The following is a 24,742-nucleotide window of genomic DNA, read 5'->3' as shown; positions in this document are numbered from 1 at the left end:
ATGCACTGAACACAGTCATGCGGCGGCAGTTCCTTTATTATGCTCCTTGCCCGGCACGCCTCCCCTCTGGTCTCCAATAAATAAGTCAGCAGAGCTCCTCCAGGAGCCTCCGGGGGGCCCCAGGCCAGGCGTCCTTAGGCGCCACAGCTACAGGCGGCCGCCGAGAGCTGGGGCAGCCACTGCCAGTGGTGGCGGTCGTCAAGGAAGGCCACATCAGTGTAGCGGGTGGGCCGGCAGCAGGGCCCACCGTGGGCTCGGCCCTGGCCCCGCAGGTGGGCCAGCGTCAGGCCATGCTGGGTGCGCGCATCACGGGGGCAGCTGCCTGCACAGTAGCGGAAGACGACCGTCTCCTCTGACGCGTAGCCCAGACCCAGCTCGGCCACGGGTAGGGACAGGCTCCACAGCTGGCACGGGGTGGCCAGGGCTCGGCGCGGGCGGGCCCCTGCGGAGGACAGAGGGGCAGCTGACAGCTAGTGGGGTCTGGGCGGGAGGGAGTCAGGGAGTCACATGGGGTCCAGGGTGTCCTTACCCAGCTGCAGCCTTGGGGTCCCTCGGAGCTCTTCCTCTGCCACCGGAGCCCCCCAAACACCAGGGCCCCCGGTGAGGCCCAGCCACAGCGATAGGAGCAGCAGAGAGCAGAGCAGGACGCGTCTTATGCCCATAGTGACAGGTGGGTCCTGATGGTGGGGAGGCCTCGTTCCCTCAATTTATCCCACTGCCAAGGCAGGGCCGAGGTGGGGGTGGGGGGTGGAATCACCTCTTCGCTGCCGCTGCTGTAACCACAGGATGACCCCCATGTCCCGCAGCACACACTGTCCTATGTCTTCCGACTGGTTCCTCTGCCCAAACCGCTGTGCCTCCAAGAGTTAAGCGTTCACCCGCTCCCCGCCCCATCCAGACATTCCACAGACCCGTTTCCGAAACCCCCTTCACCCCTGATTTACGAGTGTTGTGGCAGCCAGAGCCGAACTCAGGGCGGGCCACGGGGTCCCCTGCCCCACCTGCTTCTGGAAAGAAGTTGGACGGGCCACTGAGAGCCCACCAGTGGGACCCCATCCCCACTCAGGGTGCCTGGGGTCTGGAGTCCCCACACTGTGCACCAGGTAGAGCGGGATGGGGGGGGGGAGGGGACAGGTCAGCAGGTAGCCAGCCGAGCTGTCACCTGGAGGATTAAGGCTTCACGCTTCTGTCTCCGGGCCTGTCCCAGCCGGCGTCAAAACAGGAAAAGGGAGAGGCCGGAGTACAGCCAAGAACCAGAACACGAGGCTAGGAAGCTCACCCTGCAGGGACTCCTGTCTCTAGAAGGCCCACCTGAGGTCCCAGGGACCTCAGCCTCCTCCCAGTGTTAGGGCAGGAGGGGCAGTTACACCCGCTGGTTCTGAGACGCAGCAGAATTTTCCAGTGACTTCCATGCCCCTGTGACCTCAGGGAAAGGAGGCCCTCCCTCACCTGTGAAAGGGGGCTAACCCAGGTCCTTCCCACACGAGGCTCTGAGGACAGGTGGCACGTTTAGCGTGGGACACGCTGCCTGAGGAGCTTGGGAGGGCAAGCCTGCTTTGAGGCCTCAGAAGCACGAAGAACCTGGGTAGCGCTTGAAAAGCTGCTCGATCTCACGGAGGTCAGACCGGGTGGGAGCTCAGGTAGGAGCCTGCAGCCCTGGGGGTGGGGTGGGGGACAGCAGAAACCAGCATGTTTACCCATGGCTGGGGGTATGCATGCGACACAGGTCCCCATCCCAGGCTGCCGGGGAGGGGTACAAACCCACGGTGGGGGAGCCTTCTCTCCGGAAACAGCCAACCCCCTCTCTCCTCCCCAGAAAACCCCGGCTCAGGAATTTGTCCTGCACTGGTGAGCAGAGAAACATGGGTTCGGGAACCGCTGTGGGCTTTTCATGTGAGCAGAACTGGGGACGGACCCCGACTCCGTCTGCGTCTTGCTGGTGTGGTTACTGTGGCACTTGCTGAGACCACCTTCAGACAACGGTCACTTGTCCAAAGTCACATTCGAAGCCAGATCCTGCCGCACAGAAGGCCCTTGGCTCCTAGCCACCAGGGCCTTAGCCCTCCGTCGCATGGCAGGGAGGCCAGGGGTCAAATCGTCAGGCCAGGGCAACCCTGCTTTCCTGCCGCCCCCGAAAAGACCTGGCAGAAGGATGAGGAGGGAGGCTGGACAGACCTGGGACATTCCTAGGAATTAGCCTGTCATCTCTGGCATCCCTGCTCGGCAGCCAAGGGCCTGTGGAACTGGGTGGGGAAGTTTTCCACCTAGCATCCAGCCTCGAGCAAGACAGAAGCCCCACATCCTCCCCGCCCGCCGCCCCCAGCCGGATCACACAGAACGGGTTCAGAAGGAGCGCCAGCAGCCAAATTCCATTTCCAGCACTGAAACTGTCCACAAACTCAAAAAACCTTCCCTCGGCAGGACACTGGCAATGCGAGATAAAATAGAAATATAATGGAGTCATTAGAAATATGGGGAGCCCTAGAAACATCGCTGGAAAGCTGAAAAATAGGGCTCAGGGGCCAACAGCAGCAACAAAAGGGCTTGGGATTTCGGGGCCTCTTTGGGAGAGAGGCCACCGGCTGAGAGCCACCTAACACGGGCTCAGCCCAGGGCTCCTGGGCCACCACTGTGGGAGGTGGGAGCGAAGGCAAAAGCATCGGCGGATTTGCCTGCAAAGCTGACTGCCCAGCAGCCCCCCCAAAGCCCCAGAGGCGGCCTCAGGTCCCCATTCGAAGTTCTACAGCACGACAGTCAATCGTGCGGCGGCATCAGGTAAGGAATCAGGCGTCTGGCAGAGACCAGAACAAGACAGATGCTTGAAACAAAAACGTGAGAGAAGGGATCAAAGGCCTTAGAGGCGAGGTGATCTGAAAAGGAAGCCAAGATCATTCGAGAGCTGGAGAAGCACTTCGTGGGTGAAAGGGGTTAAGCTATAAGCAAAAACAGGCCCAGAGAAGCTGGAGCCGGAGAGATATCCCCCTCCACCCCCACATGCGAAAGGCTGAGGACTGAGAGCGGGCTCGGAGGTGCGGCGGAAGGCTCCAGAAGGAGGGGCCCGTGCCGGGTGAGGCGGCGCCCAGGAAACCCCCAGGTGACCCGGAACTGAAGAGGCGGGGCTCTGGGATCCGGGGCGCAGGGGAGGGACGAGGCGAGCACCCAGGAAGTTCTGGAGCCGAGCTCGTTTATTGGGCGGCGCCGGGCCGTCACTCCTTGAGGGAGAAGTGCATCTTGTCGCTGATCATCTTGCGCTCGGGGTTGAGGCGCTTGAGGATCTGGGCGAGCACATTCACCGTCTGCTCGCTGCTCAGCCCCGTCTTCTTCGTCTGGAACTTCTTCAGCAGGTCCTTGGTGGTCATGGGCTTGCGCGTCAGGTAGCGGCGCACGGCGTCCTCGGTCACCTGCACGTCCCTGCGGAGCGGGGCACGGGGAGGGTGGCTGTCAGCAGGAGGCTCCCCCACGCCCGGCCCGGCCCCGGCTGCCCTCGCGCCAACTCACCCGCTGCTGGGGGTTGACTTCCCGGACTGGGGCTGAGGGGTCGACTTCCCTGACAGGCTCTGGGGTCCCGGCTCCAGCCGCAAACGCTTGGCCACCGGCGTGTCGTTCGTCCGCTTGCCTGGGGGAGCGGGGGCAGCGCTGAGTCCTGTGCCCCCGGGGGAAGGGCATGGGGGGACCAGGGTCCCCTGTGCAGGGGGTGGGGAGGGGGTGTGGACAGGCCTGTGGCCCGACTCTGGGCTCTGCCCTGGAGGCAGAACAAAGGACCGCAGCGGGGACGGCGGCGAGGGGCACTGGCCGCTCACCCTGCTCCAGCTTGGTGGCCGCGGCCCGCAAGGTTGACGACGTGCTGCCACTCTCTGTGCTGGGTGTGCCCGGCCGGCTATCGCCCCGCGAGCTGCCTCCCGACGGCCTTCGCTCCCTCTTGGGGGGTGTCTTCTTCTTCTGCAGAGACGGGGTTGGGGACATGAGTCCAGGCACGGGGCGGCCGCCGGCCCTCTCCGGCCCCAGGCTGGGCCTTACCGCCATGAAGAGGGCCGATGAAGCCTCGCTGTCGATGTCGCTCTCCTCCGAGCTGTCTGACTCATCGCTGCTGTCTGCTGGGGCCAGAGGCAGGGCGTTGGTGTTGAGGAGCCCTCCCGCCCCAGCTCCACCTCGGATGGGGGGCTCTGGGAGTTGGGGGGCCGGCTGCCCCGGGGAAGCAGGGAGAGGACCGACCTTTCCTGCGCTTCTTCTCCTGAGGCGTGGGTGCCTTCTTCTCCTCCTCCTCCTCCTTGTCCTCCTCTGGCGGCTTCTCCTCCTCACTCTCCTCGCTGCTCTCGCTCTGCTCGTCGACGCCCTTGGGGCCCTCCTCCTGCTGGGTGACCTTGGGCTTGCCCTCCAGCTCATCCTGGGAGCTGCTGAAGACAGAAGGCAGGCACAGGGTGAGGGAACGAGTGCACCAGGCCCAGCCCAGGCCTCCCGCCTGCTGCCCGCCTCACCTCGAGCCATCGGACATGTAGTCTACCTCCTGGCCCTCGAAGTCCCCGTCGTCGCTGTCTTCAAACGCCTCATCGTCGGACCCCTTCTTCTTCTTCTTCTTCTTGCCCCCCTTGGCGGGGGGTGCCTTCTTCTTGGCCTTGGAGGCTCGGCTACCTGGGAAAGCAGAGCGGGGCTCAGGCTGGCCCTCATCCCGTTCGGCATATCCAAGGACGTCTGGACATCTCGGGGGCCTTGCTAACCAGGCAGAGACACCCCCAAGGACTCATCTCTCCTGTGCAAACCCGACCAGTCCAAGTCTCCACCCCTAACTCCCTTTCTCGGACTCTCACACTCACACCCATCATCTCCTTCCCTCCGGCCGCCAGGACCCGAAACCAGGTACCGACAACCAGAAGCCTCCCTTGTAGCCCAGGGCCTGCCAGAATTACTTGAAGTGGCAGATCTGAAGCTGTTCACCTCCGACCCCTGCATTGCCCATCCCGTGGAAACCCCGATGAAGGCCACCACTGAGACCTTGCTGTCGTCACTCCTTTCTGCCTCCTACCAACTCTAAGGCTTCCCCAGTGGCCTGCGTACCCTGCTCTGTCGTGTGCTCATTCCCAGCGGGCTGTGAGTGACCAAACTTTCCTACAGCGGCATTAACTGAGTTATCACCCAAACACCTTGACAAAGTACGACCCAGCCCCCCGGGGGGTGCCAGCGGCCTCACCTTCCTCGCCACTGGCCTCGCTGTCGTCAGACGACATCTCCAGGTCGTCCTCCAGGTCGTGGATGCGCAGCTCACTGGCTTTCTTGCGGCTGCGCTTCTCCTTCTCCTCGTCTTCCTCGTCCTGGTCCTGATCCTTGAGCCGCCGCTGCTGCATGATGCTGAAGTGGTTCAGGACTTTGTTTCTCCTGGGGGCAGGGGGAGGGGTGCAGTGGGGGTTACAAGGGGCCTGGCTCCACAAACTGGGCCTTCCCCCTGCAATCGCCACCAGCCGCTCCCCCAAAGGGGAAACCACAGACAGGAAGGAGTTAGGTGATCTGAGGATGGTGTGACCCCAGATAATGTGATCCTGAAATCCCCTGGGGGAGAGCTGGCCTTTCTTCCGTTCCCTCTCTGCCCCGCGTCCCTCAGGCAGAAGGTCTCAGCGCGGTGTTGGCATCCCAGCATCTCTCTTCAGCTCAGGGCCTTTCTCAGGCAGAACTTGGCTACAACGTATTCACGTCCGTGTGGTTTTATGGTAGTTGATGGGTGCCTTTGTTTTTATGAGATGCGACACCGGTGTTTCCATTTAGCATGGTGATAAAAAGTTTTAAAAAATATTGGCTACGGAGAGCCTTAGGATTGTATCAAATAGCATGAGGTTCCTCAGTAGTGGGAAAAGGGGTGAGGTTCTGTCTCACAAGAACGTGAGCAGACTTAATACTACCGAGGGGCACACTTACAAATGGTTAAGATGATAAATTTTATATTTTTTTATTATTAAAAGTATTTTAATTAAAAAAAAAGAAGGAAACACTGACATATATTACAATATGCCTGAACCTTAAAGACATTGTGCTCAGTGAAATACGCTAGTCACAAAAGGACAAATACTGCTTGATCAGTGAGGTCCCTAGAAAGGTCGAACTCAGAAACGGAAAGTGGAATGGTGGCAGCCAAGGGCTAGGGGAGGGGGACAAAGAGGTTCTGGTTAATGGGGGCAGAATCTCAGGATGGGAAAATGAGAAAGTTCTGGAGAGGGAACAGCAGTGATGGCTGTACAACAGTATGAATGTACTTAATGCTACTGAACAGGATACTTAGGAATGGTTAAATGGTCAATTTTACATTATATATATCTTGCGTGTCATTGGTCCAGCCGGAGCCCTCCTGCCTGGTGGAAGCCAAGCGGGCCAGGGAGACCCTCCCCTGCTCTGCCAATTCCTGCTCCAGGGCTCAGCTCAGCTACCCCTTCCCCAGCCCTCTCAGGGCCGTGTGTGTCCTTGATGCTTCCGGGTCTGCCTCCCTCACTGCACTGGGAGCTCCCTGCCAAGGGCCTGGTGGAGTCTGGCTTGGTGACCACTGAGTACGCAGCTCCCAGCTAGAGAGAAAGCTGTCATGACACACCCCATTTCCAATGGTTTCAGCTCCCTTCTGGGGAGCTGGGAGTTCCCGTCTGGGTCCTGTCTCCCTCCAGGCCTACTGGGCTCACTCACCTCTCCCACTCCTCCTCGGCCTCTTCGGCAGTGAGCGTGCGATGCCGGGCCAGCGGTGTGAAGTTATACCAGTTGTGCACCGGGAAGGCCTCGAAGGCCCCGTCGGGGCACTGGGTGAAGATGTAGTAGGACGTGTTCTCTGTCACACCTCCCTTCTTTATGCCCTTGAACCTGCAGAGAGTCATGGTCACAGCGTGGCTCTCAGGACCAGGCCCCTGCCTGCCTATGCCCCCTGGCCTAACCCATCTCCAGAACCATCTGGGTTCTCAAAGCAAAATCCAGAGGCGCCTGGATGACTCCGCTGGTTAAGTGTCTGACTTCGGCTCAGGTCATGATCTCGGAATCCTGGGATCAAGCCCTACATCTGGCTCTGCACTCAGTAGGGAGTCTGCTTGTCTCTCTACCTCTCCCTCTGCCCCTCCCCACCCTTGCTCTGTCAAATAAATAAATAAAATCTTAAAAAAAAAATTCAATGCCAGGAGACCCTGGGCTGGCCCTTCAACTGTGTGAGCCTCCATTTACAGGCCTGGTCTGTGGGCCATTCTGTGCTTTTGTGCGCTGTTCCTCTGGGAGTGCCACCCACCTGGCGTCCCAATCGTCGCAACCCCCACCCCCACCCCTCCGAGCGGCCCCTGCTGTGTGCAACCAGCCCGGTTCTCAGGCTTCCCACAGCCCAGTCGCGAGGGCCCCTGCACGAGCACCAGTTCGGTTCACCTTCAGAAATAACCCCATGAGAGCCCAACGGAGTTAGCACACTCAGGGGACGCAGGGGACGCGGCAGGCACCCACTGCCGCCACCACTTACTTTCTGCCCGATTTGCCATTGACGCGGAGCAGCCAGGGCTGGTCCTCGGGCCGGAACTCCTTGAGGACGATGCCGTACTTCTTCCTCCTCGCCTCCTCGCGAAGCTTGCGGTTGAACTCGCTGCCCGCGCCGGACTCAGGCATCTCTTCCTCTTGGTAAATCTTCTTGTTGCTCAGGTCTCGCTCCAGTCGGGCCTGGGACAACAGGGCAGGGCGGCCAGGAAACAGACACTTTCAGCGGGGCGCCCGCCTTTGCTTGAGCTCTGCGCCCCCTCCCCAGAACACCCTTGACCCCCCTTCTCCCAGGCTGAGCTGCCGGCATTCAGAGCTAACCTCCAGCTGAGCAAAACAGAAAAAGGGGTAGAATACTGGCCTGTATGTCTGTGTGTCCAGACACTGTGTGTCTGGGAGAAGGCATGTGGTTAAGCCTCATACTAGGTTTATTTTGCAGCTTTTAAAAGTTTGGAACTATTTCTTTTTTTTTTTTTTTTTAAGATTTTATTTATTTATTTGAGAGAGAGACAGTGAGAGAGAGCATGAGTGAGGAGAAGATCAGAGGGAGAAGCAGACTCCCCGTGCAGCTGGGAGCCCGATGCAGGCGGGACCTGAGCCGAAGGCAGTCGTCCAACCAACTGAGCCACCCAGGCGTCCCAGTTTGGAACTATTTCTAAATCAACAGTTTAAAAATAATTAAATAAATGGATCATTTTGGTGAGAAAACAAAGAAAACAACCTGCTTGGAACTGGCCCACTTCTCTCTCTGCATGGAGACGTCATTAAAGGCTGTTTTCCAAATTTGGATCTCCAGGCAATTCAGCAGCTGGTAAGAAATTCTGAGACGTGCACACTGCTTCCCCAGACAGTGGGGGTGAGAGGCCCCACACGAGCCCTTTACGGCACCACTGTCTGCAGCCGCAGGAGTCTGTGCACATCAGCAGGGGGCAGGGTTAACTTGGCTACCTCCAGACACCACCTCCAGACACGGGAGGACCAAACAGCCAAAAAGAGGAAGGAAAGCAAAGTTTTATCAGCATGTGGCCATGCCCAGCCATTTACCTATCATTATACTGGCCAACAACGCCAGCATAATCATCAGCTGGGCCTTCCAGAAAAAGCCTGCTGACCCGATATAAAGGACAAGAATGAGAATGGCGGGCATTCTCAGCAGCCCACACCACGAGCTGGAGTTCGATGGAACAAAACCTTGGAAATGTGAGGGAAAAGGGCTACCAAGCTAGCATTCGATCCCAGGTCAAGCTACCCAGGCTGTGGCCCCCCCATGGATGGGAGGAACCAGTGTCCTTCCCGCACCTTTTCAGGGAGCCAGCCCTGGGTGCGCTTCATTGCTAAAGGGGGGTAAAGAGGCCTGATTCCCTGAAAGTGGTCACCCCAGAGGACAGGGCCCCTGCCAGATGGTTCACCTCTCGCCCAGGGGGTGGTCTCCAGGGACAGCTGCTACAAAGAATGCATTTGGCAGGGGTAGGTTTCTGCCCAGGAGTTGCCCTGGGTGGGGAGTGGATATTAGGGGAAGGGACGTTCCTCGTGGTTGAGAGCGCTTAGACACTTGTACCTGCCTCCTCCCTTGGGTGATTAGTGACAACCCAGGGGATTTGTTCTTCCCAAGGGAATGTAATCCCCTTCTAAGATTCTGAGGGTTCCCATGACGATCAGGGAACAGGGTATGTGCAAGGTCCCAGTGGCTGGGAGGTCACATGTCTCAAGAGGTCATCAGTACTCAGGTGCTGCACCTCAAGGTGATGGGTAACGAGGGGCACGGCCCCTCCAAAGGGACACGTGATTGAGGGGTAGACTCCTCTGGGTTCTCAGGGGTTGGGGGGAGAGGGGCCCTCCTACTTAATGAAGGATGGAAGGTGGTATGTTCCCAAAGTATTTACCAAGTTATTCCTCTTAGGGGTGAATGTTGTTTGGGGGCTGGGTACCCCTGATGGGTGAGTTATTTCTCTCGTGGATGATCAGTGGTAAAGGAGGTCCACCCACTGAGTGATCAGGGATTTGGAAACACTGCATCCTCTCTGGATAATTCAGGTGGGACCAGAGGTCGGGGGGGCGCGTTAGTCTGTATATGAATGGTGTGCAGGTGGAGATGCTGGGAGGCAGGCACCCTGCAAGGGGAGGGGGTTCCCCAAGCAAGTATCCACCTGCCCAAGGTCTGATGGTCTCATCTGCTCAACTAGAGGAAGTGACCTTTAAAAACAGTCAAAAGAGAGACCTGTGTTGGAAAACAAGATTGGGCAGTAGGAGCCGCCCAACTGTGAGAAGGCCAGAAGCTGCCCCCCTTAGACTCGGGGCCAACTCCTCTGCTGGGCCAGTCCAGGCTCCGTGGCTTTAAATGCCACCCCAAATGCCCAGATGCTCCCTTCCAGCCTCCCAGCTCATATGCTCAACTGCTTACTGCCCTCCCTTGACTGGATGTCTAATACACGATGTTGGGCCCACAGTTCCCAAATACTCCATCCATATGGCCCCGTCATCCCTCAACATCCAGTCGTTAACAAATCCTGTGGGCGCTACTTCGAAACACCCTAGAATCCACCCACTTCTCATACCCCTGTTTGCTCCAGGCCCAATGGTCACTCCCCGGGACCCCAGCCAATGCCTCCACCCTGCGCACACTGTCTGCCCTTGATCCCACAGCCTGTCTCCCGACAGCGCCCGGATCACCTTATACCTGCTCTATTTAAAACCCTTTCATGAAGGGGCGCCTGGGTGGCTCAGTGGGTTAAAGCCTCTGCCTTCAGCTCAGGTCATGATCCCAGGGTCCTGGGATTGAGCCCCACATGGGGCTCTCTGCTTACCCCCCTCTCTCTCTGCCTGCCTGTGATCTCTGTCAAATAAATAAATAAATAAATAAATCTTTAAAAAAAAAAAAAAAGGTTAATGAAAATAAATAAATAAATAAATAAACCCCTTTAATGGCTTCTGCTAGAGACTGAATGTCTGCATTCCACTGCAAAATGCATAGGTTGAAACCAAACCCCCAGTGTGATGGCACTGGGAGGCGGGGCCTTGGGTGGGTGGGGCTAAGTCATGAGGGAGGAGCCCCCCTCCTGAATGAGATGAGTGCCCTCATGAGAGGCCCCAGAAAGCTCCCACACCCCTTCTGCCACATGAGCACACAGTGAAAAGACAGCCATCCATAAACCAGGGGGCAGGCCCTCACCAGGCCGAAAGTCTGCTGGCGCCTTGATCTTGGACTTCCCAGCCTTCAGAACTGTGAGAAATAAACGTGTGTTTATAAGCCGTACGGTGTGTGGTATTCTGCTACAGTAGCACCACTGGAGAGTGTTAGCTTCCAGAAACCATCTGTGGGATGCAGCCCCTTCCGTTGCCCAGGTAACTCAGGGCCAAACATGCCTGTCAGTGGACATAGCTTCTCAATGTTCTCCTTTCACAAGGCCTCCGGTGGGGCCTGCCACATCTTCCTCCCAGGGATACCCAGCAGCTCAGCCTGGGCCTTAGTACCTCATTTTATCTCCACTCGGGAACGTGGAGGAAACCAAGCCTTAGTTACTACTGGAACTAAATGTCTACTGCAACCACCAAGGGCAAGATCAGGCTCTCGCTCACGACAGGGACTTACCTGGTTCCAGGTAGCGAAGTTGACTTTATCAGCTGCGTTGAAGGCCATGATGTTGTATTTTTTAGTTGTGTTTCTGGAATGGACAAGAAAAGGCACTGCTCAGTCCATCGTTCATTTAACAAACCCTCCCTGGCTCAGCAAATCTGTGGACCCACAAAAGCCTTCAGGGGCTCCCCGTCTATCAGGTAACAGATCCAAACTCTCCCCACCGGGTGCTGAAGAAGAGCAGAAGGAGACACAGAGATCTGGGGGCGCCCAAGATGTGGGAGTAATGGGGAACTCTGCCCTGGGGATGGGGGAGGGCAGGCAGGGAATGCTTCACGGAGGAAAATCCTGGAACTGGGTTTTAGAGGACCAAGAAGAGTCACAGCTGGGGAAATGGCATTCCTGCCCGAGGGAATGCCAGGCCGGGAGGCTTCATCCTACTGTCTATTACTGTACTCATTCATTCATTCTTTCTGTTCAAAACACAGGATGCCCCCCGAGGGCCTCGGCTCAAGCCCAGCCCTGTCCCCACGTCCCTGCCAGTTAGGAGGGGGAATCATAGCAGGTGCCAGGCAGGCCTCCAAGCTCAGGAAGGTATTGATCCCTTCTCTGGGGAAGCAGGAAGGGCTCAGGGACTTACTTGGGAACTCGAACGACATACTCGGTGACGTTCTGGGTGCTGGGGCCCTGCGGGGAGAGCAGGAAGGACGGTGAGTAAGGGGTCTGCAGAGGCCGCCGCCGGGACCCCCGTACTCCGCCGCATACTCACGAGGGCCGCCATGGGTGACGATCTGTGGTTCGGGTCCGTCCGCGCTCCTCAATCCCGGGCAAGCCGCCCTCGCTGTGTCGGGTGTCGGGTCTCTGGCCGCGACGGAGGACCCCAAGCCCGAGGGGCCGCCGATCCCGGGAGCAGCTCCCCAGCAGCAGCGCTCAGTCGGCCGGCAGTCTCGGACACCTCTCCAGCCGCGTCTGCGCCTGCGCCTAACCTGGAAACGAAACTCGGGCCGCGTCCGATGGCAGCCTCCTCCGCCTCAGGTTTCCCTGCCTCCTTCCAGAGAGAAGACCTCAGGCCGAGCCCGAACTACAACACACCTTCTCTGCGGCTCGCGTGGGGTCTCCCTCTTCTATATAGCGCGGTTAAATTAATCAGCCCTGTGGCCACGCCTCCCTTGACGTCACACCCGGAACCGCGGGGCATCCTGGGAGGGGAGGGAGACCCTGGCCTTCCTCGCGAGCTCCCGGGCACCTAGCGCATGCGCCACTCCACTCCGGAAGTGAGTCCGAGGAGGGCGCGTCACCATAGCGACCGAGGCCTCTGCCGCAGCTCGCGGCTGCCGCTCCACCTGAGCCTCTCTGGGTTCATTTCCTCCTTCTGCCCCGGGGAGACTTCATCACCAGGCCAAATGATCGGGCCCTTGTGACGTTGAGCCGAGCTAGCAGGAGTCAGGGCTGGCTGGGCATGGGGAGCGACTGCCCACGAGCCGCTGGTGGGATGGGTCTGTGGACTTCCAAGCTGCCCCAGAGGGCCAGGGCCCTGAGACCCCAGGAGAAGGGTAACGTCGCGGGGGTGGCTGGCTCACCTGGGGAAGGAAGGAGGCTGTGAGGGGCATGAGGGAGGTGCAGGTGCCGCACACCCCAAGTCCAGTGTGCACACGCCCCCCCCCCCCAACCCGTCACAGGAACACAACTGCACATGCTCAAGGATCAGCCGTGCTTCAATCCACTCGGGCACCCGCTGTGCGGGGTTCTGGGCACAACGCGGTGAATGTGTCCGACGAGCTCCCCGGCCTCCTGGAGATGACAGTGTAGTGAAGGAGACCGTCTCAGGAAACGGCATCTACGGGCAGGAGAGAACAGGGCTGTCACAGGGAAAGAGGAACCGGCTCCGAGGGCTGGAGGAAGAGGGGAGGTTTAAGCTGGGCCCTGTGGGGTTGCCTAGGGATTCACTAAACAGAGGGGGAGGGAAGCAAGAACCCAACATTGCATTATAAAGGGCTGCACTCCATGGTCATGCCAGGTAGCTGCAGACGTTCATTTACTCATCACCCACACCTGCACGTCAGGAACTGTGCCCCGTAGTAGAGGTATGAGGGCCAGCAAGACAGAAATCCTCCTTGCCCTCCTGGGGTACAGAGGCTGGCAGGGAAGACAGACGAGAACAAGTGAACAGGCAGAATCATTGCTGTTCATGGCTGCTGCTGTGGAAGACGTGGGGCTCTGGGATGGAATAATGGGGCGGGAGGCTCTTAGAGAAAGCGTGATGGCTGGGCTGTGACCTGAAGGCGGTGGAGCAGGGAATTACCAGGCAGGGGGAGCAGCAAGAGGGGGTTGAGTTTGACAAGTTCAAGGGACAGAAGGAGCCACTGGGGCTGGACCAGAGTGGAGAAAGAGGAGGGTGGTGTGGGATGGTCTGGAGGATGGGCGAGCCCCCACCCCTCTCTGAGCCTGTTTCCTTAACTGGAAAGTGGGCTGGTAGAGTCATTGAGATTCTTCAAGGAGATTCTGTGTGCAGAGGGCCACAGGGTCTGCTCGGGTTCATATCTGCTTCACAATGGCAGCACTAAACGGCATGCCATGTCTAGATATACCATTGGGCATAGCTATGGACCCTCAGATGCCATCCTGGGGCAAAAGCGGGTATGTCAGGAGACCCAAGTCCAGTGTCACTCACCCAGGGACACACACTAGGTGGTGGACCCAGTCACAACGGTGCATGCCGGCCCCTGCAGGCACCAAACCCTCTCCCACCTCTTCCCCGGGCCCCTCCCCAGACATCCTCAAGTCCCCCCTGATCATCTTCGTGATGGGCGGCCCAGGTTGTGGCAAAGGGACACAGTGCAAGAACATGGCAACCAAATATGGCTTCTGCCACATGGGGCTGGGCCAGCTGCTGCGGCAGGAGGCCCAACGCAGTACCCGGTGGGGCCAGAAGATCCATGACATCATGCTGCAGGGGCTACTGGTGCCCACGGTGAGAGCTCACAGGCTCCGGGGAGCAGAGGGAAGAAGAAGGGGGCACATAAGAAGGAGTTTCCCTGAAAGTCCTGTAGAAGCAGATAGGCCCAGAAGGCCATGGCTCCTGGCCTGGCCACTGCCTTGGTGCCCTGGGTCTCCATGTCCTCAGCTGTAGAAAGGGGAGGCCAGCTGGACCCACAGCAGGAGTCTGTAGCCAGAGTTGGCTGACGTCATTCCTATCAAGCTCGTAGAAAAGTGCCTAGCACTTCACAAGCACTGGGTAAAGTTTGCTAGTACTTATTCCTCTCGTGATCTTGGGCATCTGTATCACCGGCCCCTTCTATACCTGTTTCCTCACCTGTAAAATGAAGGTCACCCCTGTCCCCACCTGTAAGATGGTAGCAATAAGTAAACGAAGCCTCGCAAGGTTGGCACACGGTAGTCATTTGTCCAGTAGACGGGCTCCGTGCATCAGAGTGGCCCCAGGGCACCAAGGTGGACCCGGAATCCTGGGTCCCGGGCAGGGCAGGTACCTGAAGTCCAGACCAGGGAAGAGAACTTGACAACGTGGCCGTGTAGGTGAGGGAAACTGGGGCACTGAATCTGCCACCTCTTTCCTTCCCAGGGCATCATCCTAGACACGATCAGCAATGCCATGTTATCTCGCCCAGAGAGCCAGGGCTTCCTCATCAATGGCTTCCCGCGGGAGCTGAGGCAGGCCAAGGAGTTCGAGCGCATTGTGAGTGACCCCAGGCTGTGTGAGTGTGTGGTGAGGTGTGAAACTACGCCTCCCTACCCACCTGGGATGGAGTCCAGGCTGGGTGGGCCTCGTGGTGGGGGAGGAGATGGCGAGGGGGTAAGGGGGTTTTATATGGTCAAGGGACAGCTGGGAGATTGCTGGAAGCTTCTAGAATCTGGGTGGATAGCTGGTGAGCTGGCCGGGACAAAGTCATATTAATATCTTTTTTTTTTTTTTTAAAGATTTTATTTATTTATTTGACAGACAGAGATCACAGTAGGCAGAGAGGCAGGCAGAGGGAGAGGGAGAAGCGGGCTCCCCACCAAGCAGAGAACCCGATGAGGGGCTCGATCCCAGGACCCTGGGATCATGACCTGAGCCGAAGGCAGAGGCTTTAACCCTCTGAGCCACCCAGGCACCCCAAAGTTAATATCTTCCTGCACATAAATGATCTGCCTGCTGAGTGGCACGTGGGTTTAGCCTCATGTCTGGGCCATGAGGATGAAGTGTGGTTGAATAATTCATCTGTGTATGTAACCACCTGTCTCCAGGTAGCTTGAGAACGGGCTGTGTCCTTAGGCGTTCACGAGACAGACTCAGTCCCTGCTCTTAGGATGCCAACAGACGGGCAGTGACCAATGCATGACCGGCTGAACAAAACAGAGACGTTTCTGGCAGCGGTAAACACAGTGAAAAGCGAGAGACAGAATAACATCCTGGAGGGCCACAGGGGGCTGTTTGGGTTGGCCTCCTTGAAGCAAGGACATGGGACAGCTGAGCTGTGCCAGCAGGAGCCAGCGGGCACTGGCGAGGCGGGCTACCTCTCTCCAGGCTCCCTCTGCACGCCCGCGGTCTGACTTCAGGATAGGGCACCTCCACACACCTCAGCAGCCACACATGCCAACAGCAGTGTCTGAAATGGCTGAGCGGGGACGAGAGAAACTGTGGCAGGTTGTCAGCCTCCAGGCTTTTCTGGAACTTGCTGGATTGGGTCGAAATGCTTTCAAACAAGTCGCCCGGGGCTGGGACAGGTGGGGCCCTGCCCTTTGTCCACACCTGCTTGGGAGCAATTCGAAACGACTTGCAGGGCAAATATTGGGCTCCCTCTCCTGGTCTGGGCACTCCGAGGGCAAAGGCCAGGCTTGTGAGTCTCTCTGTCCCCATCAGCCCTGGGCCAGCGCCCGGTCTCCGGTAGGCCCCGGCCCTCGAGGCCAGCTCAGCAGATGCCACAAGGCCTGGGGACAGAAGCTGCACACTCCTGACCCTTGGGTCCCACGTGGCCCCGTGATGGGTTTGGTGTGGACTCTACAGGTTTTCAAGACTTTTTTCCTGAAGTAGTAGCCAACCTTCGAGACTCGGGAGATGCTGCCTCAGAACTCCCTCTTCCCTTGAAAATCGCCCCGCTTGGCAGGCATGGGCCCTGCGCATCCCCATGGCAACAGCAGCGGGAACGCATCCTGAGCTTTGTCCTGGGCCCCGCACTATTCTTGACACTACGCCGAGGAGCTCTGATCTTTTGGAACATTCCAGAAAAACGTCTCTTGCACCATTAGCCTCCTGGCTTTTTTACAGAGGGATCGGGCGACTTGTGCAGGGTCGTGCAATTCAGGTGGTGGGCGCAGGCCTTCCTCGGGCCCCAGCGGCTGGTTCTGAGGCCTAGGTTTTTCATCACGTCAGCGCGGGACCCCTCTGTGCCTCGCGTTGGGCTCCCCGTCCCTCCGGTGGAGGGTTGTCTCTCTGTTATGGAGGCCGAGCGCCACCTGCCACGTAGGATTGTGCTCGTGCTGTGCTTTTATGCTGAGAGGAACAGAACTTGTACTTTCCTCTTGTGCCCGTGTGGCTGCCAGATGTGAGAAAAAAAAAATGCAATATATCGGGGTCCATGTTAGGAGAGTGCATTTTCTTTGTGGGGAATTTTCTAGATCTCTGAGAGCTGCCCTGCCCCTTCAGCCTTTGAGGACCCTGTAGGCCCCTGCCTTAGGTCTGACCTGGGTGTCCCCGGAGGCACCCAGCTCGGCCCTTCGTGCCCCCCGCCCCGCTGGGCTGCAGCGTCTGTTTTAGGGTGGTCTTTGATGCTGATGTGGGTTTGGAGCCAGTGAGACTGGCCCTCAGGTCCCGCTTGGTCACTTTCTCCACCTCAACTCAGCCTCCCAAGCCTCAGGGTCCTCATTGGTGAATGTGGACAGAAATGCTACCGGCGTCTCCCCACACTGGGGACACCAGGAAGGCTGATTCCTGAGACAGTTTCTGGTCCGTTTCCAAGATTGCGTCTGTACCCCGTGCACCTGTCTGAGAGCACTGCTCCAGGGGGCCGAGGTCCCAGGGTGGGTGGCCTATGTCGAATAAGCACGCGGGGACTCCCCACCGGGAAGCCCTCTGCTCAAGCTGCGGCGAGGGGGACCTGATGACCCCCTGCAGCTCCAAGGAGTATCATCAAGGTTGGATGTGGTTGGAGCATCCGTGGCCAGTCGCCCTGAAACGCCCAGACACGGGAGGTCTGTTTCTCTGGGTCCGTGTTTCTCCCCAAAGTGCCACCTGCAGGAAGACTCCCCTGTTCACAGAGGAATTTTAAGTAATTGTGTATTTGTTAAAACTTTTTGTTAATCAGAGCCTCGTGGGAAATTGCCCTGCGCCCTTCACCCCTGCAGGGGGTGACATCCTACTCCGTGGCCATCCCGCACGGCCACCAGGCTATCGGGGTCGCTGTGTAATTGATGTTAGTTCTCTCCGGAGCAAGTGATGCTCTCTTTTTCCATTTACCTAAGTGTCTCTCATTGCTCCCCTCCCCGCCTGGCAAAACGTAGAAAAAAGGAATTGGGTGAAGTCCGTGTCTTAAGGAACAGCGCTGACCTTGACGTAGAGACTTATCCTGTGGACGCTGACCCCACGAGGCCTTGTGCTCAGAAGCACCCAAGAGAAATGAAGGCGCCCGCGTCCTGTTCACCGTCCACGCCAGGAAGGGGAGGGGCTTATGCACGTGTGTGCGCTCGAGGGCTTCCAATTTTTGGTATCTCTCTGGTGCCAGGTTTCAAACGCACACAACGGGAACGTCTAAGGGATCGCCCTGTCCCTAATCAAACCATCATCCACGGTTGGCCACACTGGCTTCATCTGCGCCAAAACGCCCTGTCACCGGCGCCTGGGGGCTCAGTGGGTTCAGCGTCTGCCTTTGGCTCAGGTCATGATCCCAGGGTCCTGGGCTCCCGGCTCAGCAGGGAGCCTGCTTCTCCCCCTCCCTTTGCCCTTCCCTCCTGCTCTCTCTCTCTCAAATAAATAAATAAAATCTGGGGGGAAAAAAAAAAAAAACCAATGCACACATTGGGGCACCTGGGTAGCCCAGTGGGTTAGGCCTCTGCCTTCGGCTCAGGTCATGATCCCAGGGTCCTGGGATCAAGCCCCACATCGGGTTCTCTGCTCAGTGGGAAGCCTGCTTCCTCCTCTCTCTCTCTCTGCCTGCCTCTCTGCCTACTTGTGATCTCTGTCTGTCAAATAAATAAAATCTTAGAAAAAAAAAAAAACCCGCACACAAAAGAAGTCTTGTTGCGGTTGCCAACTGTGTGTTTGAAGCAGCTTCCAGGTCCGTTTCTGGGGTCTCCCTCCCGCCGACACTCCCGACATGGTTAACACTCTTGCCTCGAGACCATCCAATGTCCAGGCCACCTCTCAGTTTCCCCAGTTCCTGAAGAACGTCTCTTTGGCTTCCCTCTGGTTAGATTTGCAAGGAAAACGAGGGCCACGCCTCACTAGTTGTCTCCTAACCCAAGCCAGGTGGTCAGCCCCGCTCGCTTCCCTCCTGCCTGTGACTCACCGGAGGGCCTGTGGCGCGCTCGGACTTGTCCAGGGGCTTCCTGCCTCGGGGAGCTCCTGAGCTCGTGTCTCCGTCCTTCGCTGGCGCGCACACAACGTTAACTGCCGACCCGCTCAGATTCAGGTTCAATACATTGTGCGTGTGCGTGTGTGTGTGTGTGTGTGTGTTAACCTGTAAATATTTCAGTATACATTTTCCAAAAGATTCGTATAAAATCAAAACACTTCCCCTTATCCCGCATTAGTATCTGTCCCGTCCTCAAATGATATTCAAATTTGCGTGAACATCTTTGTCTTCTGACGTCTGGCTCTAATGAGGACTGAGATAAGGCCGACACCGCCGCGGGTCACTAGGGTCTCGCGTTCCTTGTCATCTGTCGGCACTCCTCCCATCCCCGCTGCTTCTGTTTTCCTTGCCGTCGTGTTTACCGAAGAAGCTGCGTCTTCGGGTCTCTTTATCTCGCACAGCCTGGATTTCGCTGATTGCGAAGCGTCGTGGACCACGTTCCTCTCTCCGCTAGATTTCCTATAAATCGATAGGATGTTCAATAAATCAATGTTCCCACAGGGCATTCTTGCCTAAAGAAGAAATCTCTGTCCTCATCAAGGGCTGTTGGATTCTCCGGAAACACAGTTTCTACCAGACAGGTGGGAGAGAAGCTTAATCCCCTCCTGGATGAAGGCCACTTTTCAGATGAAGGCGTTGGTGTTCTGGTTCCTTCCCATGGTGACCACCACGTTGGTCATTTTTGCCTTCCTTTGTTTTGTTCTCTTTCATCACTAAGAACTCACGGATCTTTGTCGCTGCCGTCGAGCGAGCTGTCACATCGGTGGCCGGGGGCAGCCTTTCTCGCTGACACACGTGTCCTCTGACACAGCCACCTTCCCCTCTCATCCCCACCCCTGCCCTCTCAATTTCTGGCCGACTTCCCACCCCCACCTTTCACACTTCCAGCTGAATCCTAGAACTGGCCGTGCCTCAAAGGAGCCCTCTTTCAGTGGCGACCAGTCTGGGGGCCGGGGTGCCCATCGCCACTGAGTTGCCATCGTTTCCAGGCCTTTCCAGGGGACAGAGTTGGAAAACACAAACTTGTGAAAGTAGAAAAAAAAAATAACAAGTTCGTACTGATGTTTCTAGTTCACACCATGACTGTGCCTTCTTCTTTTTCCCTAAAACTACAAACGCGGTCATTTGCATTATTCCATCATTTGTAGGATAGTTTCCAAGGAATATACCCATATTAACTACTAAGACTAAAACGACCAAAGGGAGTTTAAGATTTCCCTGCAGCTCTGATTTTCCTTATACTATTCCTCCCTGTGGACGTACACTAAAAACACCGAGCTGCCCCAAATAATTATTTTCTCTGCATAGTTATGATGACAATAACACCCAGTTGGGTACGTTTGTTTCGGTTTGGTGTGGGATATTTAGGGATTGCTTTGTTAAATTTAACTTTTAAATTTGCATATTACTTAATGATTCCAAAGTCAGCGCCACATAAAAAAGGTGTGCAGGAGAGAGCGTGTTTCCAGCCATTCCCGTCTGTCCCCAACCCCCCAGAGACAATCATTTTCATTAGTTTTGGGTTTGTCCTTCTGGTGTTTCCTTGTGCAAATATAAAGGAAGTGTGTGTATGTGTGTGTGTGAATGAGAGAGAGATCCTCCAGGGGCGCCTGGGTGGCTCAGTAGGTTAAGCCTCTGCCTTTGGCTCAAGTCATGATCTCAGGGTCCTGGGATCGAAACCCGCATCGGGCTCTCTGCTCAGCGGGGAGCCTGATCCCCCCCGCCCCACCACCTGCCTGCTGCTCTCCTAATTGTGATCTCTCTCTCTCTCTCTCTCTCTCCGTCAAATAAATAAATTAAATTTAAAAAAAATTAACAGTGTATCCTACAGCTCTCCTGTTGGCATCAAAGACTTCCCAGTTCCCTTTCTGGTCCATGGTGTGGTGCTGCCATTGTTTAACTAGCTGTTTCCCCAGAGACATAAATTGTCAAACAACATATTATTGGTAGACAATAAGCTGTTGGCAGTCTTGGGTCACTACAAGCAATGCCACACAAAGTGACCTATGCGTAGCATTTTGTATTTTTAAATATCTTTACGATAGGTCCTTTGGAGTGGGTGTGTCAGATGAAAGAGAAACGTGTGGGTCGTCCTGCTAGCTCCCACCACGGTCTTTTGTTTTGCATTGCCACCAACACACCCACACCAGCAGAGGACGCTGCCACACTTCTGAATGTTTGTCACCCTGCTTGGGTGTGAAATGGTGTTTTGGGGTTGTTTGAAATGGGCGTTTCTTTTACTATGGTGAGGTCGAACATCTTCCCCAAGGCTTAAGGGCCATTTTTATTTCTTCTGTGTGCTCTTTATATTTAGCTTTATTTTTTTTTCCCTGAAAGATTGTTGGTCTCTTCTTGATTTCTAGGAACTCTTTACATATTAGGGCTATTAGCCCTTTGTGGTATGGGTTGCAAATCTTTCCCCCACCGCTTTGTCAGTTATCTTTTGACTTTGCTTTATGGTGTCTTTTTATCATGCAAAAGTTTTAGTTTTTAATCAAATTTATCATATTTTGTTATTTCTTCTAGATTTTAAGATCACCCCCCCACCCCAAATCCTAGGCTTATAAGGGACTCTACTCATCATTTATTTAGTACTTGTATGACCTCCTTTCTTACATTGATATCTCTGATCCATTTGGGACTTATCCTAGTTTTTGGAATGAGCTAAGAGTTCAATTTAACCTTTTTCCAATCAGGATCTAGTTGTCCCAGAATCATCCAGTTGAAAGGTTGTCCTTTCCCCCATTTATTTGGGATACCACCCACACCATGTAACAACTTTCCATATTCACTTGGGTCAATTTCTGGTTGTTACTCTGTTCCGGGGTCTATTTGTCCCCCTGTGCCCTGCTGTTTTAGTTATGGCAAATTTATTAGGCTCTAATATCTGTTAGGGTTCAATATTGCCTCTCCCACCCCTACCAGCCATTGGTTTTCTTTGCCTAGGTTCTCCTGGACATCCCCGCTTGTTTTTGTATACAAATGTTAGAGTCAACCAATTCAACTAAAAAATATGTTATCATGTTGAAATTACAAGCTGATTTGGGAACTCTTATCTTTATGATGTGGTCTTCCTACCCAGGCACATTTATATCTTTCTTTTGTTCAGGTCTCCTTTGAGTTATTCAGGGGTAACCTTATCCAAGTTTTCCTTAAAGATCGTCCTTAAGACTTGGCATATTTTTGGAAAAGTTTTGCTTGAGCTTTATATTTTTCATTTTGTTGCTGTTCTCAACGGGGCCTTCTTTTCTAACTGGTGGTTTCTGTATACATGTAGGCTGCTCACCTCTGTAGGTTAATGCGATATCCTTTTATTTTTAGCAAATATTTTATCAAATTCTCTGAAGTCCATACTGGTTTATCTATTGATTTTCTTGTGTTTTCCAGAAATGTAATCACATCACCTGCAAACACACATGGTTCTACCTCCCTTCTTTCAAATCCAGGTTTCTCAAAGTGATTTTTATCTCATTGCTTTAGCTGATCTTCTCATACCCTACTAAGTCATAGGAGCAGGAGTGGGCATTTTGTCTTGTTCCCAACTTCAACGGGAAAGCAAATTTCCATTAAGATGCTGGTGAAGATATTTATTAATTCCTAACCTCTTTTTTTTTTATTTTTTTAAGATTTATTTATTTATTTGACAGAGATCACAAGCAGGCAGAGAGGCAGTCAGAGCGAGAGGAGGAAGCAGGCTCCCTGCTGAGCAGAGAGCCCGACCCGTGGCTAGATCCCAGGACCCTGGGATCATGACCTGAGCCGAAGGCAGAGGCTTTAACCCAGTGAGCCACCCAAGCACCCCAATTCCTAACCTCTTTGAAAATCGGGAGTGCGTGCTGGATTTGGTTAATTGCTGTTTCTGTGTTTATGAGGATGACCATATGCCTTTTCCCACAGAGGTTGATAAAACAAATTGTATTGAACCATCCTTGCTTTCCTGGAATGAATCCCACTTGGCTATAATTTTTTTTTTTTTTTTAATGCATCACTGAAGTCTATCTTAGAAGGAAGTTCTGGAGGAACTCGTAGGAGGTAGAGCTCACAGTGGACAGCCATGGAGATCTAGAAAGGTCTCCCTGAGAAGAGTCAGGGAGGGCAGAGCCATGGGATGGGTAGTTGTGAGCTGGGGACTTTTGTATATTACCCAGTGGAAGTATCTGGACTGCTTAAATCCATCTTAGAAGGAATTTTTCAATCCACACATCCATCAGCCTAGAACTAAGTTACGGTACATCCATACAGTAGAATACCGTAACAACAGAGCCCTCCTTATGTGCCGATATGGAACCATCTCCAGTTATACTGAGTGAAGTCGAAGACAAATCAGCATCTTCACCACTTGTATAAAAAAGGAGAAAAAAAGATATCGGAGCCCATTTGCCTTTATAGTGTATGCCTAAATTGGGGCGCCGGGGTAGCTCAGTCGATTAAGTGGCTGCCTTCAGCTCAGGTCGTGATCCCAGGGTTCTGGGCTTGAGCCCCGCATCGGGCTCTCTGCTCAGTGGAGTCGGCTTCTCCCTCTCCTTCTGCCTGCTGCTCTGCCTATTTGTGCTCTCTGTCAAATAAATAAAGCCAGTCTTAAAATAAAATAAAATAAAATAAAATAAAATAGTAGGTAACTCCAGGAAGGAGTTGCTTCCAGGGAGGGTGAAACGGGGCGGCTGGGGATGGTGAGGGTGTCTTCACTCTTCCCTGTTAGTGTTTATTTCTGAGCTCTGCCAAGGTCCTCTGATCTCAAAAAAATAAACATGTATGGGGCACCTGGGTGGCTCAGTGGGTTAAGCCTCTGCCTTCAGCTCAGGTCATGATCTCAGGGTCCTGGGATCGAGCCCCGCATCAGGCTCTCTGCTCAGCAGGGAACCTGGTTCTCCCTCTCTCTGCTGCCTCTCTGCCTACTTGTGATCTCTGTCAAATAAATAAAATCTTTAAAAACAAAAAACATGTAAACAGCAACTCAGAGGTAAAGAATCAGATGAACCCAGGGGGCCTGCACAATTCTGGACTCCTGATCTCAGGGTAGGGGTTCAGGGAGCCACTGCACCTAGGCTCTTCCTCACCCAGTCCCCTGTGTGGGTGCCTAGGTGGGCCGGGCCCCAGACGTCGTCATCGTGTTCGACTGCTCCATGGAAACAATGGTCCGGAGAGCGCTGCACCGGGGCCGCCTAGAGCACCGGGCGGATGACTGTGAGTCGGCCATCCGCCAGCGCCTGGAGACGTACTACACGCTGTGTGAGCCGGTCTTGACCTTCTATCAGCAGAAGAACCTGCTCTGTAATGTAGGTCCTCCCTGCTTGCCACTCACCTCCCCGCGAGCCAACTCCGCAGGGGACCAAGACAGCGGGTCCTGCCATGGGCCACAGCCTGGACCTCTCTGGGCCGGTTTCCCCACTGCGTACACTGCGAAGTTTGGGAAATTCCACTTCTTCCATCGGGCAGTCGGGGCACAGGCCGTATGGGCACAGCTAGGACGTTTAAGGTCTGAACAGAATGACTGTCTCCAAAACTGCAACATTAGCTACATTTTAGAATGTCTCCGCACAAAGCTTAGGACAACCAGTTAACCACAGCCAAGTCCAACTATATACATCGCCCAGGGGGAAAGCAGGGCTCTCTTAATTCTTCAAGTGACCCATCTATCAAGACATTAAACTTTGCTGATGTCCCCATTTCCAGCTGAAGGCAGGAGTGTGAAAGCAGGGCGTCCTGTGGAACGAGCTTTGACCAGTGAAGTTGGGATGGGAGGGGGGGGCCCCGGCCGGGGCAGCGATTTCCCACGCCCTCCGCCCTCCCACCCAGCTCCAAGGGCCAGTGCCTCTGGCCGGCTGTCAGCAACACATCACAGGGCGCTGCGGCCTTCCTGACCCGTTTACCTGTTCCCTTACTTGGGCGGCCCAGGAACCGGAGCTCCCGGTTTTTTGCTGGTACCTAATAAAGAGACCTGCTAACCTGCTTCCCCAGAACTGATCCTTTGCTCCCCCTCCTCTAGATCTTGGCAGAAGCAGCTCCAGAGAACATTTTTGCCAAGTGCTGCTCGGTCGTTGAAAGCCTGCAGTGATGGGAGGGGCTGGGGGCTCTGCCTTCTTCCTCATCCCAGAACCCACACAGGGCTCAGAAGGGGTGCAGCGCC

The 24,742-nt window shown here is 55.3% G+C and overlaps 3 protein-coding genes across 9 annotated transcripts; 1 reads left to right on the top strand and 2 right to left on the bottom strand.

The window, feature by feature from the left end:
• Positions 1 to 25: 25 nt before the first annotated feature.
• PSPN (persephin) lies at positions 26 to 2,373 on the bottom strand. The gene is made up of 2 exons (XM_047709643.1): positions 530 to 2,373; positions 26 to 442 (listed from the first exon to the last, which is right to left on the bottom strand). Exons 1-2 carry the CDS (start codon positions 660 to 662, stop codon positions 135 to 137), a joined length of 441 nt encoding a protein of 146 aa, XP_047565599.1. The 5' UTR covers positions 663 to 2,373; the 3' UTR covers positions 26 to 134.
• A 794-nt stretch (positions 2,374 to 3,167) lies between these two features.
• Positions 3,168 to 12,400, bottom strand: GTF2F1 (general transcription factor IIF subunit 1). Of its 3 annotated transcripts, none has more exons than XM_047709346.1 (12): positions 11,817 to 12,400; positions 11,688 to 11,734; positions 11,063 to 11,135; positions 7,463 to 7,656; positions 6,658 to 6,828; positions 5,186 to 5,370; positions 4,476 to 4,629; positions 4,213 to 4,391; positions 4,018 to 4,094; positions 3,801 to 3,939; positions 3,499 to 3,616; positions 3,168 to 3,411 (listed from the first exon to the last, which is right to left on the bottom strand). In XM_047709346.1, exons 1-12 carry the CDS (start codon positions 11,826 to 11,828, stop codon positions 3,207 to 3,209), a joined length of 1,554 nt encoding a protein of 517 aa, XP_047565302.1. In that variant the 5' UTR covers positions 11,829 to 12,400; the 3' UTR covers positions 3,168 to 3,206. The 3 variants fall into 3 exon arrangements, with proteins under 3 accessions (XP_047565302.1, XP_047565292.1, XP_047565301.1); XM_047709336.1 differs by having other exon boundaries at positions 4,213 to 4,394; positions 11,817 to 12,398; XM_047709345.1 differs by having other exon boundaries at positions 4,018 to 4,091; positions 4,213 to 4,394; positions 11,817 to 12,397.
• Positions 12,332 to 24,742, top strand: LOC125088391 (adenylate kinase isoenzyme 1-like). Of its 5 annotated transcripts, none has more exons than XM_047709496.1 (5): positions 12,332 to 12,499; positions 13,818 to 14,018; positions 14,628 to 14,741; positions 23,697 to 23,891; positions 24,602 to 24,742. In XM_047709496.1, exons 2-5 carry the CDS (start codon positions 13,851 to 13,853, stop codon positions 24,668 to 24,670), a joined length of 546 nt encoding a protein of 181 aa, XP_047565452.1. In that variant the 5' UTR covers positions 12,332 to 12,499; positions 13,818 to 13,850; the 3' UTR covers positions 24,671 to 24,742. The 5 variants fall into 5 exon arrangements, with proteins under 5 accessions (XP_047565452.1, XP_047565431.1, XP_047565420.1 ...); XM_047709475.1 differs by having other exon boundaries at positions 12,332 to 12,600; positions 13,819 to 14,018; XM_047709464.1 differs by having other exon boundaries at positions 12,332 to 14,018; positions 23,697 to 23,844.

The sequence above is a fragment of the Lutra lutra genome, chromosome 1, assembly GCF_902655055.1.
Source record: "Lutra lutra chromosome 1, mLutLut1.2, whole genome shotgun sequence".
Taxonomy (NCBI): domain Eukaryota; kingdom Metazoa; phylum Chordata; class Mammalia; order Carnivora; family Mustelidae; genus Lutra; species Lutra lutra.
This window is presented reverse-complemented; position numbering and strand designations above follow the sequence as displayed.

Bases quoted from the DNA above. Each gene is read 5' to 3' on its own strand.
- PSPN (XM_047709643.1), bottom strand. From the start codon at position 662: ATGGGCATAAGACGCGTCCTGCTCTGCTCTCTGCTGCTCCTATCGCTG. The intron at 443-529 runs GTAAGGACACCC...TGTCCTCCGCAG, and splicing joins GACCCCAAGGCTGCAGCTGG to GGGCCCGCCCGCGCCGAGCC.
- GTF2F1 (XM_047709336.1), bottom strand. The intron at 4,095-4,212 runs GTCGGTCCTCTC...CTCTGGCCCCAG, and splicing joins GGAGAAGAAGCGCAGGAAAG to CAGACAGCAGCGATGAGTCA. The intron at 3,412-3,498 runs GTGAGTTGGCGC...CCCGCTCCGCAG, and splicing joins AAGTCAACCCCCAGCAGCGG to GGACGTGCAGGTGACCGAGG.
- LOC125088391 (XM_047709454.1), top strand. From the start codon at position 13,599: ATGGCAGCACTAAACGGCATGCCATGTCTAGATATACCATTGGGCATA. The intron at 14,742-23,696 runs GTGAGTGACCCC...GTGGGTGCCTAG, and splicing joins CCAAGGAGTTCGAGCGCATT to GTGGGCCGGGCCCCAGACGT. The intron at 23,892-24,601 runs GTAGGTCCTCCC...CCCCTCCTCTAG, and splicing joins AGAAGAACCTGCTCTGTAAT to ATCTTGGCAGAAGCAGCTCC.